Here is a 15,752-nt window from a genome sequence, read left to right as displayed (position 1 = left end):
TCCTTTGAGCGATATATCCCGCATCGGCTTTGTTTTAGCGATCAAGGATATTTCAGTTGTTTTTATCCCTCTTTGTGGGGACATTGTTGATTGTCATGTCATGTTCGGATGCACTTTGAGGACGCCATCTTTGCTCCGCAGTAAGTCTTTGCTGTCGTCCAGCATTTTGTTTTTGTTTACTTTGAGGCCAGTTCAGTTTTAGTTTCATTCTGCATAGCCTTCTTTAAGCTTCAACGCCTTTTCTCAGGGGCACTCACCTTTTGTTTATTTTTGGTTTAAGCATTAGACACCTTTTTACCTGCACCCTGCCTCCCGCTGTTCCCAACATCTACAAAGCAATTAGCTCCCGGGCTGCCACCTACTGATATGGAAGAGTATTGCACAGTTACTCTGCCGAGCTCTAGACAACACCGACACTCAACAACAACACATAATTTGCAGACTTTAATTACTGGTTTGCATAAAACATTTTTAACCAAAATAGGTGAAATTAGATCATCTCCCACGGCACGCCAGACTGTATCTCACGGCACTAGTTGAAAAACACTGCTCTAAGGTGCCAATTTTGCGAGAGCTGCGTTTGAAAGTGTTGAGGGTTACCCACAGTCACTCAAGAGTTAAGTCTGTTGATGCTGCTGGAAACAGGAATGGAAGAACAGAAAAAAGCCAAGTAGCAGTGTGTTGACGGTTAACTTGGGCAAACAGTGTAAACATGTAATATTTACACTGTATCATACCTGCCAACCTTGAATAAATGTTAGGAGTACTACCCAGCCAGAGCCACCCGGCTTATGGACCAAATGTCAAGGTATTTTTCTCGATTTTCACGGGAGGTAATTTACAGCTCCCCCCATGGCAGATGCACAGGTGAGGACAGACTGCTGTCAAGTGGTTTTCTAATAACCTGTCCGTTGGAACACAATGTGTCCTCCCTGCGTTAAAGGGTGTACCTCAGGGTTCCATATTAGGTACGCTGTTGTTTTAAATCATCTCGGTGATAATGTGTCAGATTAGGGCTGGGCGATGTATTGATATACTCGATATATCGCGGGTTTGTCTCTGTGCGATATGGAAAATGACTATATCGTGATATTGGAGTATACGTTCTCATGCAGTTGCTTTTAGCTGCGGGCATTACACTACAGGCTCTTCCCACTCTTTCCTGTCTCTCCTTCTCACAGACAGCAAGCGCACCTTACATACGTCACATACGTACACGCCCTCGCGGAGCAGAGAGGTAGCAGCATGGGTAACGTTAGCTGTGATGATAGCGGAGCCGTGCGAGTGGTAATACGAGAGAAAGAAAGTGTGAATCTGGTAAGAAATTAAGGAATCATTAATTCCCAAGAAAAACAGCAAGGGGTCCATCGTCTGGCGGTTGTTTGGCTTCGAGTGGGAATATGTCGAACAGACAACCGTAATTTGTCAAGTGTGGGGCAAAACTGTTTCTACAAAAAGTAGCATTACTGCTGATATGTAGCATCGATTGAAAAGTCACCTGCTAGAGAGTGAAGAGTGCTTGAAAGTCCGCAAGTCAACATCTCCATTCGGTGCCACACCATCAAAATGCAGAGGCAAACATTTCCAGATCAACACCGTATGAAAAAAATAGTCAACAACAAAAGGAGATAATGTCTGCAGGAACCTACCACATAGCGAAGGACGAACACTATTTGATTTCCTATAATGCAGCTCATTTTTATTTGATAGTCATTGAAATATGTTGTGTGACATCATGCATAAAACTTCACTATATTTGTTTTAAACTATTGTAGTGGCGTTCTGTACAAAAAGTGCACTTTAATTTAGTGTTGTTTTTATATGTCATCGTAGTGACATCATGCACAAAAGTGCACTCATAGCTTGTTTTAAAATGTCTCTGACAATCTTGCACTTGCTGTTTGGAAAATGACTTCAATGTTTGTGCCACTGTTAAATAACTGTTTAATAAATACACTTTTGGTCTATTGACTTAGTTGTGATTTCCCTCTCTGCATGAAAGTTTAAAAGTAGCATATATTAATGCAGTATGAAGAAAAATGTTTTAATGTAGACACATTGTGATTATATGCATCAAGTGTTCATTCAATGATAAGGCAAAATATCGAAATGTATATCGCGATATGGCCTAAAAATATCGAGATATTAAAAAAGGCCATATCGCTCCCCTACTTCAAGGTACTCAAAGCCCTTTGACACTATTTCCACATTCACACACACTCACACACACATTCACACACTGATGGCGTGAGCTGCCATGCAAGGCCCTAACCACCACCCATCAGGAGCAAGGGGAAAGTGTCTTGCTCAAGGGCACAAGGGACGTGACTAGGTTGGTAGAAGGTGGGGATTGAACCAGGAACCCTCAGGTTCAAACGTAAGCGGACTATTACCGTATTTTTCGGACTATAAGTCGCAGTTTTTTTTCATAGTTTGGCCGGGGGTGCGACTTATACTCAGGAGCGACTTATGTGTGAAATTATTAACACATTACCGTAAAATATCAAATAATATAATTTAGCTCATTCACGTAAGAGACTAGACTTATAAGATTTCATGGGATTTAGCGATTAGGAGTGACAGATTGTTTGGTAAAGGTATAGCATGTTCTATATGTTATAGTTATTTGAATGACTCTTACCATAATATGTTAGGTTAACATAGCAGGCACCTTCTCAGTTGGTTATTTATGCCTCATATAACGTACACTTATTCAGCCTGTTGTTCACTATTCTTTATTTATTTTAAATTACCTTTCAAATGTTTATTCTTGGTGTTGGATTTTATCAAATACATTTCCCAAAAAAACGTGACTTATACTCCAGTGCGACTTATGTATGTTTTTTCTTCCTTCTTTATTATGCATTTTCAGCCGGTGCGACTTATACTCCGGAGCGACTTATTCTCCGGAAAATACGGTATTTATATTTAAGACATATGTGTTCTTGTCTCTCATAAGGATTGTGAATTATGGGCAAAACTAAAAAAGTACAGTTCCTCTTTAAGTTTATTTAAGGTAATGACTGACGTGAGAGCAATGCTGCCCTGCAATGAGGTGGCGACTTGTCCAGGGTGTACACCGCCTTCTGCAATTCTGATTTCCCCAAAATATGTGACTTATACTCCAGTGTGACTTATATATGTTTTTTTTTTCCTTCTTTATTATGCATTTTCGGCCGGTGCGACTTATACTCCGAAAAATACGGTATTTATATTTAAGACTTATGTGTTCTTGTCTCTCATTAGGATTGTGAATTATGGGCAAAACTAAAAAAAAAGTACAGTTCCGCTTTAAGTTTAAGGTAATGACTGACGTGAGAGCAATGCTCCTCTGCGATGAGGTAGCGACTTGTCCAGGGTGTACACCGCCTTCAGCAATCCTGATTTCCCCCAAAAATGCGACTTATACTCCAGTGCGACTCATATATGTTTTTTCTTCCTTCTTTATTCTGCATTTTCAGCCGGTGCGACTTATACTCCGGAGCGTCTTATTCTCCGGAAAATGCGGTATTTATATTTAAGACATATGTGTTCTTGTCTCTCATAAGGATTGTGAATTATGGGCAAAACTAAAAAAAGTACAGTTCCTCTTTAAGTTTATTTAAGGTAATGACTGACGTGAGAGCAATGCTGCCCTGCAATGAGGTGGCGACTTGTCCAGGGTGTACACCGCCTTCCGCAATTCTGATTTCCCCAAAATATGTGACTTATACTCCAGTGTGACTTATATATGTTTTTTTTTTCCTTCTTTATTATGCATTTTCGGCCGGTGCGACTTATACTCCGAAAAATACGGTATTTATATTTAAGACTTATGTGTTCTTGTCTCTCATTAGGATTGTGAATTATGGGCAAAACTAAAAAAAAAGTACAGTTCCGCTTTAAGTTTAAGGTAATGACTGACGTGAGAGCAATGCTCCTCTGCGATGAGGTAGCGACTTGTCCAGGGTGTACACCGCCTTCAGCAATCCTGATTTCCCCCAAAAATGCGACTTATACTCCAGTGCGACTCATATATGTTTTTTCTTCCTTCTTTATTCTGCATTTTCAGCCGGTGCGACTTATACTCCGGAGCGTCTTATTCTCCGGAAAATGCGGTATTTATATTTAAGACATATGTGTTCTTGTCTCTCATAAGGATTGTGAATTATGGGCAAAACTAAAAAAAGTACAGTTCCTCTTTAAGTTTATTTAAGGTAATGACTGACGTGAGAGCAATGCTGCCCTGCAATGAGGTGGCGACTTGTCCAGGGTGTACACCGCCTTCCGCAATTCTGATTTCCCCAAAATATGTGACTTATACTCCAGTGTGACTTGTATATGTTTTTTTTTCCTTCTTTATTATGCATTTTCGGCCGGTGCGACTTATACTCCGGAGCGACTTATACTCAGAAAAATACGGTATTTATATTTATGTGTTCTTGTCTCTCATAAGGATTGTGAATTATGGGCAAAACTAAAAAAAGTACAGTTCCTCTTTAAGTTTATTTAAGGTAATGACTGACGTGAGAGCAATGCTGCCCTGCAATGAGGTGGCGACTTGTCCAGGGTGTACACCGCCTTCCGCAATCCTGATTTCCCCAAAAAATGTGACTTATACTCCAGTGCGACTTATATATGTTTTTTTTTTCCTTCTTTATTATGCATTTTTGGCCGGTGCGACTTATACTCCGGAAAATACGGTATTTATATTTAAGACTTATGTGTTCTTGTCTCTCATAAGGATTGTGAATTATGGGCAAAACTAAACAAAAAGTACAGTTCCTCTTTAAGTTTAAGGTAATGATGACGTGAGAGCAATGCTGCCCTTCGATGAGGTGGCGACTTGTCCAGGGTGTACGCCGCTTTCCGCAATCCTGATTCCCCCAAAAAATGCGACTTATACTCCAGTGCGACTTATATATGTTTTTTTTTTCCCTTCTTTATTATGCATTTTCAGCCGGTGCGACTTATACTCCGGAGCGTCTTATTCTCCGGAAAATACGGTATTTATATTTAAGACATATGTGTTTTTGTCTCTCATAAGGATTGTGAATTATGGGCAAAACTAAACAAAAAGTACAGTTCCTCTCTAAGTTTAAGGTAATGATGACGTGAGAGCAATGCTGCCCTGCGATGAGGTGGCGACTTGTCCAGGGTGTACACCGCCTTCCGCAATCCTGATTCCCCCCAAAAACGCGACTTATTCTCCAGTGCGACTTATATATGTTTTTTTCCTTCTTTATTATGCATTTTCGGCCGGTGAGACTTATACTCCAGAGCGACTTATACTCCAAAAAATAGGGTATTTATATTTAAGACTTATGTGTTTTTGTCTCTCATAAGGATTAGGAATTATGGGCAAAACTAAAAAAAAGTACAGTTCCTCTTTAAGTTTAAGGTAATGACTGACGTGAGAGCAATGCTGCTCTGCGATGAGGTGGCAAATTGTCCACGGTGTAAACCGCCTTCCGCCCGATTATAGCTGAGATAGGCGCCAGAGCCCCCCGCGACCCCAAAGGGGAATACGTGGTAGAAAATGGATGGATGGATAGAGAGCAGTGCTAGCAGCACTTGTTGGGGGCGGCGGTTCAAAAGGCCATGTTTGGTTATTGTCAATAGTGCCTGTGTGTGTTTACTTCTCCTTGTTTTTTTGTTTTTTTGGGTGTAAAGCACTCTGCGTTGCCACTTGCCTACGCATGCAAAGTGCCATATATATATAAAGCGTGATTATTTTGGAGAAGGGAGCACACAAAGAAGGCTGCTTGTCAATCCTGATTGCCACGGTATCTCAAGCAGCCTTGCAGAAAATGTGTATCTTGAGCACAGCCAAACGTACAAGTGTCAAATAAAAGGTCAAATGTGTGCAAGTCCAACCAGTCTGCTGGATCATGCTGGTATGGTGTCACACTATTTACAAAAGGTGATGATGGAGCTATTGGACACGCCTTGTGTGCAAGTTTACTTTTCCAAACGTACCGTGGCGAGCTGTACTGAACTGTATGACTTGTTGGAAATTTAAAGAGGAACATTATCACAATTTCAATAGGGTTAAAAACAATAAAAATCAGTTCCCAGTGGCATGTTGTATTTTTTGATGTTTTTTTCAAAATTTTACCGGTCTCTGATTATCCTTAAAAAAAAGTTTTAAAGTGCTTCATTTTCGCTGTTTGCGATGCCACTATCCATTTCCCTGTGACGTCATACAGTGCTGCCAATGTAAACAAACAATGGCGAATAGCAAAGCAAGATATAGCGAAATAAGCTCGGATTCAGAGTCGGATTTCAGCGGCTTAAGCGATTCAACAGATTACGCATGTATTGAAACAGATGGTTGGAGTATGAAAGTATTGAAGAAGAAACTTAAGCTATTGAGCGAATAGCTATTGACGCTATTCATAAACCATAGCATGGCCGAATAGCTGCGTTAGCATCGTCGGTAAAATGTGCGGACCAAACGATCAGGACTTTCGCATCTTTTGACACTGGAGCAACTTAAATCTGTCGATTGGTAAGTTTTTTTTTTGCATTAAATGTGGGTGAAAGGAAACGTAATATAGTTGCAAATGCATCTGCAGGTTATCCATACATCTCTGTGCCATCTCTGCTTTAGCACCGCCGGTAAATAGCATGTTAGCATCAATTAGTGTAGCATGTTAGCATCGATTAGCTGGCAGTCAACATCAACAAAACTCACCTTTGTGATTTCTGTGACTTTATCGTTACAAATGCATCCGCAGGTTATCCATACATCTCTGTGCCATGTCTGCTTTAGCACCGCCGGTAAATAGCATGTTAGCATCGAGTAGCGTAGCATGTTAGCATCGATTAGCTGGCAGTCACCTTAGTGATTTCTGTGACTTTATGGTTGCAAATGCATCTGCAGGTTATCCATACATCTCTGTGCCATGTCTGTCATCGCCGGTCAAATGTGGAGACACTCCGGCACATTCAATGGGGGTCTGGCGGCAGACACTTTCGCAACTTCGGGCCAGTGGTGCAACTTGAATCCCTCCCTGTTAATGTTGTTACACCCTCCGACAACACACCGTCGAGGCATGATGTTTCCAAGGTTCCAAAAAATAGTCGCAAAAACGGAAAATAACAGAGCTGAGACCCAATGTTTACAATGTGTTGAAAATGAAAATGGCGGCTGTATTACCTCGGCGACGTCACATTCTGACGTCATCGCCTCCAGAGCGATAAACAGAAAGGCGTTTAATTCGCCAAAATTCACCCATTTAGAGTTCGGAAATCGGTTAGAAAAATATATGGTCTTTTTTCTGCACCATCAAGGTATATATTGACGCTTACATAGGTCTGGTGATAATGTTCCCCTTTAAGGCAGGAAATGATGGTGAGACAAAAAGGACACGTCCTGACAACCTACCAGGTACATGGGGACGGAGTGGGATGCCACGAACTTGGCCCCGTACACCACGCCATCGGTCCATCGCACTGATACCGCAGCGCCTTCTGCCGGTGGGCCCAGTCGAACACAGTCCCGGTTCTGGAGGTATAGAGCGAATCGGGAGTCAGTGTGGACTTTGAAAAATAAGTCATACGATGTCCGGTAAGCTACTGACCTCTATGTCCTCAGGAAAAAGGTTATCGCTGTATGAGCCGTCGTCAAACACGACCTCGTAGAAGTTGGCGGTGGTCAACTCTTTTACCTCGCTGTGGTAGTAACGGCCATTCTTGTATTTGCAGATCACCTTCTGCCCCGCTGTCAGCGCTCTCATGGAGTCCTTATTACGCTTTGGACAAAAAGAGCACAGTTAAAGGTCGAGGCTCGACGGTACCAGTCTGTGATGATAAACTATTTTTGTCTCGATTTTCTATGCTTAAAAAAGTCAACAGTGGAAAGTCCCCACTAAGAAGTTGAAACATGTAGGCACACATTTCACTTCTACATAGAAACACCTTGACAGAGTCCTCATTTGCATTTACGAAACACACGCTTGGTTTTTGCATGTTTCAGTGCAAAGTGACAGATGTCGGTTCCCAATTAGGAAAGTAAATTGCCACTGGAAAGAATCCCTATGGAGCTTTAGAATTCACACTGCTTTTCACATATTAGTACTCTAGTGCACAAAGCTCGGATATAAACTATTTATCAAATCTCCACTTTCCTACACTCTTGGTTATCCAGCTTATGATGTAACGACGACTTATCGATAACCAAAGTTTCTGCTGTGCTTTTCATACATTAGTCAAAAGGGCTATTTGTCTTATAACTGCCACTGTTGTCTCACAAAAAGCATGCACAGATTTAGAAATCCCGCATATGAAGAACTTTTTGATTTATGAACTACAGACCGAATAAAAATATCCTTCGGTCTACAAACCTTGTCTCCCTGTATAAATGTTTCAATCACCCATTTTGTGCCCAGCAGCACAGGTGCTAACTGCTCATTTAATCAGCTACTGTTCTTTGAAGTGAAGTGAATTATATTTATATAGCGCTTTTCTCTAGTGACTCAAAGCACTTTACAGAGTGAAACCCAATATCTAAGTGACATTTAAACCCGTGTGGGTGGCACTGGGAGCAGGTGGGTAAAGTGTCTTGCCCAAGGACACAACGGCAGTGACTAGGATGGCGGAAGCGGGAATCGAACCTGCAACCCTCAAGTTGCTGGCACAGCTGCTCTACAGACCGAGCTATGCCGCCCCGTCTTTGTGAAGTGACTTATATTTATATAGCGCTTTTCTCTACTGACTCAAAGCGCTTTACATAGTGAACCCAATATCTAAGTTACATTTGAACCAGTGTGGGTGGCACTGGGAGCAGGTGGGTAAAGTGTCTTGCCCAAGGACACAACGGCAGTGACTAGGATGGCGGAAGCGGGAATCGAACCTGCAACCCTCAAGTTGCTGGCACAGCTGCTCTACAGACCGAGCTATGCCGCCCCGTCTTTGTGAAGTGACTTATATTTATATAGCGCTTTTCTCTACTGACTCAAAGCGCTTTACATGGTGAACCCAATATCTAAGTTACATTTAAACCAGTGTGGGTGGCACTGGGAGCAGGTGGGTAAAGTGTCTTGCCCAAGGACACAACGGCAGTGACTAGGATGGCGGAAGCGGGAATCGAACCTGCAACCCTCAAGTTGCTGGCACAGCCGCTCTACCAACCGAGCTATGCCGCCCCATTTGTGTGGTTGTTATCACCATTTTCCAATGGTAACATGAATACAAATAAAGCTATGGACGAGAGACGTGTGGTTTGAAACATTTGGAAAGTATCCACAGCGTTGTCGACACTGCTTTCCCCCGGACCTCTCTCTTCCACTGCACGCCAAGAATTGATTGATTGAAACTTTTATTAGTATACTCCACAGTTCAGTATATATTCTGTACGATTGACCACTAAATGGTAACACCCGAATAAGTTGTTCAACTTGTTTAAGTCGGGGTCCACGTAAATCAATTCATGGTAAAATTACCCAACAAGGTGAAGAGGATTTTATTTTTTATCCCGAACCATTGGAGTGACCTGGCTATTAAAAGTTACAAGTTTTGTGATTTCAAACTGAGTGCACCACAGATTTAGTGACTGGATGTGTGCATGTCGACAGGGCAACTGCAAATGAAGACAGTTGAGCTGTTTGTTGTTTTGTCTCGTTATTAAATAGAAAGTGGATCCATTCCCCTCGTTAGGTTTGTTTGATATACAGTACTGTATCATTTTTTTAAATGGTGTTCAAAGTGTTCACTAAAATAGGAACTTTTGTCTAGAATGGAAACCTTATATATGAATTGTTGATTCATATAGGCTCGTGAGGTAAAGTTTTGTACCTGACAAGTTTCGGCTACCTTGCTTCTGCAGCCTTCATCAGATCTGATGAAGGCCTAAATAAATCAACCATTTATATATATATATATATGGATATATATATATATATATATATATATATATATATGTATATATATATATATATATATGTATATATATATATATATATATATATATATATATATATATATAAGGGATGCACCGATTAATCGGTAACTGAATATATTCGGCCGAATATGGCAAAAAAAAGCCACATTCGGCCTTCGGTGGAATGAGTTAAAAGCAAGGCCGAATAGTGGCATGTGACGCAAAGACGCAATTTTTTGACACGGTGACGCAATCAACCAACGTGCAGTGTTAAATTTAAATTGTTTTATACATAGTTAGTTTCCTTCTTTTTATTCTAAGCTGAAGTACTGTTATTGACAAATCTGTTCTGGCTTGGGATATGTTGTGTACCTGTATAAGTGTATGAGGTTACAAGCACACACTTATTGAGATTTAGTGGGGCCTCTGTTTACATTATTAGCCTGTTGTGTAGGCTACCTGTATAAGTGTAAGAAGTTACAAGCACACACTTAATTGAGATTTACTTGAGCCTTCTGTTTACATTATTAGCATATCTACTGTGGCTAAGCAGACTTTTGCCAAAAGGACAATAATTAATTTGTTGTGGGTTTATCCACTTTAATGCACTTTATTTTTTGGGGGGAATGCATGTTTTCTTTGAAGGCCTAATATAAATGAAAAACTGTTGGGTTTTTTTTGAAAACGCAAAAGCTACTGGAATATTAAAAAATGTCAATATTCAATAAAAAATTTACTTTATTTGAAATACATGTCTAAAAATGTATTCTAGGCTATTTATGCAATATAAAAAAGTTGTGAAAAACTGCATTTATTATTCGGTATTTGGTATTCGGCCTTCAGCCAAGCGCTCAAATTTTATTCGGTTTCGGCTTCGGCCACAAATTTTCATTTCGGTGCATATATATATATATATATATATATATATATATATATATATATATATATATATATATATATATATACACACACATACATCAGTAGGCTAAATGAACCTCTTCAACATAAAGAGACTGGAAACCATTTATCATGTTTACTTTGTTTCTTTAGCAGGAAATTTGCTAACTATACAAACTTTTCTATTTAAAAACTGTTCAATAACCAATAAAGTTTGTAAATCAAGGTTCCACTGTATCTCAACAATTCTTGTTCATTTATAATTACTTTTAAAACAGTTATTCGCGAGTGCTACCTCAACTATGGGGGGAGATTTGTGCCTCTGACATGTGATGTAGACAATGAAAGGCCAGTCGTCCGGGTGCATGAGGACGCCGGCGGCCTGAGCGCAGGTCGGGTGGAATGCAGTGGAGCAGCGACCATGGGAACACTGGACACAGCAGCCAGACACCTCCCTCCTCATCCGCTTCCTGCAGAAAACACACTTCTACCCAGGACAAAAGACCCAAACCAAGCGGGGTTGTCAAGAGGAAAGGTTTGAAGCGGTGGGGTAAAATAATGAAAAAGGAAGGAAAAGAGGGAGGAAACAAGTAGGAGAAAGATAAATAAAACTCTTTCAAAGAGGATATTAGATGCTGGCACCCATAAGAACACAAAAACACTGAATAGCTTCATTTTAAGTACAATCTCTGACATCATGTGCATTTATTTATAAACATGAAGAGTGACTAAGGCTCCACTGAGAGGAAAATTGAACTATTAAAGCCAAAGTACTGAATCCATGTCCCAAATTATTTGCCACATGACTAAGAGAGAATATAGTAAAAATATAATTCATTGCAAAAAAAATGGCCAAAAAGAGAAGTAAAACACTTTGACATGACATGTACAAACCCAGTTTCCATATGAGTTGGAAAATTGTGTTAGATGTAAATATAAACGGAATACAATGATTTGCAAATCATTTTCAACCCATATTCAATTGAATATGCTAAAAAGACAAGATATTTGATGTTCAAACTCATAAACTTTTTTTTTTTTTGCAGATAATAATTAACTTAGAATTTCATGGCTGTAACATGTGCCAAAGTAGTTGGGAAAGGGCATGTTCACCACTGTGTTACAATACCTTCCTTTTCCTTTAACAACACTCAGTAAACGTTTGGGAACTGAGGAAACTAATTGTTGAAACTTTGAAAGTGGAATTCTTTCCCATTCTTGTTTTATGTAGAGCTTCAGTCATTCAACAGTCCGGGGTCTCCGCTGTCGTTTTTTACGCTTCATAATGCGCCACACATTTTCTATGGGAGACAGGTCTGGACAGCAGGCGGGCCAGGAAAATACCCACACTCTTTTATTACGAAGCCAAGCTGTTGTAACACACGCTGTATGTGGCTTAGCATTGTCTTGCTGATATAAGCAGGGGCGTCCATGAAAAAGACGGCGCTTAGATGGCAGCATATGTTGTTCCAAAACCTGTATGTACCTTCCAGCATTAATGGTGCCTTCACAGATGTGTAAGTTACCCATGCCTTGGGCACTAATGCACCCCCATACCATCACAGATGCTGGCTTTTGAACTTTGCGTCGATAACAGTCTGGATGGTTCGCTTCCCCTTTGGTCCAGATTACACGATGACGAATATTTCCCCCAAAAATTGGAAATGTGGACTCGTCAGAACACTTTTCCACTTTGCATCAGTCCATCTTAGATGATCTCGGGCCCAGAGAAGTCGGCGGCGTTTCTGGATGTTGTTGATAAATGGCTTTCGCTTTGCATAGTAGAGCTTTAACTTGCACTTACAGATGTAGCGACAAACTGTATTTAGTGACAGTGGTTTTCTGAAGTATTCCTGAGCCCATGTGGTGATATCCTTTCGAGATTGATGTCGGTTTTTGATACAGTGCCGTCCGAGGGATTGAAAGTCACAGTCATTCAATGTTGGTTTCCGGCCATGCTGCTTACGTGGAGTGATTTCTCCAGGTTCTCTGAACCTTTTGATAATATTATGGACCGTAGATGTTGAAATCCCTAAATTTCATGCAATTGCTCTTTGAGAAACGTTGTTCTTAAACTGTTTGACTATTTGCTCACGCAGTTGTGGACAAAGGGGTGTACCTCGCCCAATCCTTTCTTGTGAAAGACAGAGCATTTTTTGGGAAGCTCTTTTTACACCCAATCATGGCACCCACCTGTTCCCAATTAGCCTGCACACCTGTGGGATGTTCCAAATAAGTGTTTGATGAACATTTCTCAACTTTATCAATATTTATTGCCACCTTTCCCAATTTCTTTGTCATGTGTTACTGGCATCAAATTCTAAAGTTAATGATTATTTGCACAAAAAAAAGTTTATCAGTTTGAACATCAAATATGTTGTCTTTGTAGCATATTCAACTGAATATGGGTTGAAAATGATTTGCAAATCATTGTATTCTGTTTATATTTACATCTAACACAATTTCCCAACTCATATGGAGACAGGGTTTGTAGTTTTTGAGCATGACACTCTCAAAAAGCTCATCAGTCCCATCCCCCACTCTGTCAGGGTTCACATGGGTTCAATTCTTTAGTGCCTTGCAAAAGGAAGGGTCCAGGGACGTTACTGGTGATCTACGTGTGTGATGCATCGCCAAGTGTTGTCAGTCTTACCAGTCTGAAGCGTGGGAGTGGGACTGCAGAGATATCAATAGGACTCCGCTCTGTGATGTTGACAAAGCGAGCTTCTAGCACAGTGATGGCACAAAGCACATGAACCCACCTGTCAGGAGGACAAACAAAAAGTTGAGTCCAGACAAATAGTACCAAGTCCGGGGAACAATATTGTTCAAACAAACTTACATCGCACTGACAAGCAAAAGAGTCACATCGAGTGTCGTCGTTGTAGAATACACTACAATAACATTCATGTAAATACCAAGCACAGAATGTAAGGACATTTTTGTTTGGTCGATAACATAAATCATATGCAAATGAATATCTTTCTATTACCCTTTTAACTAAAAAATGTCCGATAATAGCTTTTTTGCCGAGATCCGAAATTGTCCAACTCAATTACCGATTCTGATATCAACCGATACTGATATATAAAGTCGTGAAATTAACACATTATTATGCCTCATTTTGTTGTGATGCCCATCTGGATGCATTAAACAATACAACAAGGTCTTCCAAAATAAATCAACTCAGGTTATGGAAAAAAATGCCAACATGGCACTGCCAGATTTATTATTGAAGTCACAAAGTGTATTTTTTTTTGTTAACATGCCTCAAAACAGCAGCTAGGAATTTGGGACATGCTCTCCCTGAGAGAGCATGAGGTGGTTGAGGTGGGCGGGGGGTGTATATTGTAGCGTCCCGGAAGAGTTAGTGCTTCAAGGGGTTCTGGCTATTTTTTCTGTTGTGTTTATGTTGTGTTACGGTGCGAATATGTTTGTCATTCTTGTTTGGTTTGGGTTCACCGTGTGGCGCATATTTGTAACAGCGTTAAAGTTGTTTATACGGCCACCCTCAGTGTGACCTGTATGGCGGACGAGCAAGTATGCCTTGCATTCACTTGTGTGTGTGAAAAGCCGTAGATATTAAGTGACTGGACCAGCACGCAGAGGCAATGCCATTAAGGTTTATTGGCGCTGTGTACTTCTCCCTACGTCCGTGTACACAGCGGTGTTTTAAAAAGTCATACATTTTACTTTTTGAAACAGATACCGATAATTTCTGATTTCACACTTTAAAGCATTTATCGGCCGATGATATCGGAAGTCCGATATCGTCAAACATCTTTATTTTTACCATGTATTTGTTGGATGAGCACCGGCCATTTAAAAAAAACGTATCTTCTTTGCCAATGCCCTGCTACAGGGCATTGGTATGTTTTCATCTACAAAACCATTCTTTGTATCACTCCATCTTATCTTTCTTGTCTTTTAACAAAAAAAAACAGGAAGTCACAATCTCCGTTCAATGAAAGTTCTTCAATTTGTCATCCCCAAAGTAATTGGGCAAGAAAGCATTTAGGTATTCAGCACCGAAGGCTTGGAATAACCTACAATCGAATATTCAACTTCAAACCCTTGTTACATTAAATGAGTTTAAAGCTTCTGTGAAAGGATTGCAGTCTACCTTGTCTGTATGCACATGTGGCATATGAGCAAGTTTTAATGTTGAAAATGTGACGTTTAATGTGTTGTTTACTGTTTTTAATGTAACCTTGCTGCTGCCCTCTTGGCCAGGTCTCCCTTGGAAAAGAAGACTTTGATCTCAATGGGATTTTACCTGGTTACATAAAGACTAAATAAAATACAGTGGTCAGTAGGGTTCTTCTCCATGAATCGGTATGCCACGTTTAACTGATCTGAATCAGGCAACTTTAAGCTGGTTTTCTCCCAAAACCAAGTGACTGGATAATTTGGAGTACCGGTAAGTACTACACCATCTCCAAACATAAAGGAAAGTTCCATATGATGGATACTGTCAGAGACAGAAGTGGGCGTCTAAAGAAGACAGTTTCCTGACTTTGTCAGGACTGTAGGTTCTCTTCCACAAATTTACAGTCCAGGTTTCATAGTCCTGACCTCAACCCCATCAAACACTTGTGGGATCATATTGGGCATGCTTTTTGTGCACAACTGTGTTGGCTGACTTTGTTATAAATGCTTTTGGAAAATTTGAATGCCACCCCACAACAGTGGGGTTGTTTGGTTCACCCAGACGTTACTGAGTGTCCTGTTTTTTACATGAACAAATAGTTAAATTGCCAATATGTCTTGTTTCTTCAAATGGAATTTAACCAATTCAAAAACTCCAAACGGTTCAATGGAAGAATACGTTTTTTGGCATTGGCAGAGAAGATGTTTTAAATTTTTCATGGCCATAGCCCACATATTTAGCTCTGCTGCTCATACCAAAAATGCATGTTCATTACAAATGTGGCACCATTTAAAAGGGCAATAAACAAGCTTTATAACCATGTATAATGTATTGCCAATAAGA

The 15,752-nt window shown here is 40.3% G+C and overlaps 1 protein-coding gene and 1 long non-coding RNA gene across 5 annotated transcripts in view; one reads left to right on the top strand and one right to left on the bottom strand.

Annotated features, from left to right (window-relative positions):
- kdm4ab (lysine (K)-specific demethylase 4A, genome duplicate b) overlaps positions 1–15,752 on the bottom strand; it is a 63,988-nt gene that overhangs the window by 10,289 nt on the left and 37,947 nt on the right. For all 4 annotated transcript variants that reach the window (XM_061919832.1, XM_061919831.1, XM_061919830.1 and 1 more), the window contains 4 exons: positions 13,413–13,521; positions 11,055–11,246; positions 7,566–7,736; positions 7,370–7,489 (listed from right to left, as the gene is read on the bottom strand). In XM_061919832.1, coding sequence (XP_061775816.1) covers positions 7,370–7,489; positions 7,566–7,736; positions 11,055–11,246; positions 13,413–13,521 — 592 coding nt within the window. The remainder of the gene's footprint in view (positions 1–7,369; positions 7,490–7,565; positions 7,737–11,054; positions 11,247–13,412; positions 13,522–15,752) is intronic.
- LOC133568112 (uncharacterized) lies at positions 259–7,491 on the top strand. The gene is made up of 2 exons (XR_009809534.1): positions 259–867; positions 7,324–7,491. It is a non-coding gene; the product is annotated as an uncharacterized LOC133568112 (long non-coding RNA).

Source organism: Nerophis ophidion, linkage group LG14 (assembly GCF_033978795.1).
Source record: "Nerophis ophidion isolate RoL-2023_Sa linkage group LG14, RoL_Noph_v1.0, whole genome shotgun sequence".
Classification (NCBI taxonomy): Eukaryota; Metazoa; Chordata; class Actinopteri; order Syngnathiformes; family Syngnathidae; genus Nerophis; species Nerophis ophidion.
The sequence above is the reverse complement of the archived record's forward strand: the minus strand, read 5'-3'. Positions and strand labels throughout refer to the sequence as shown.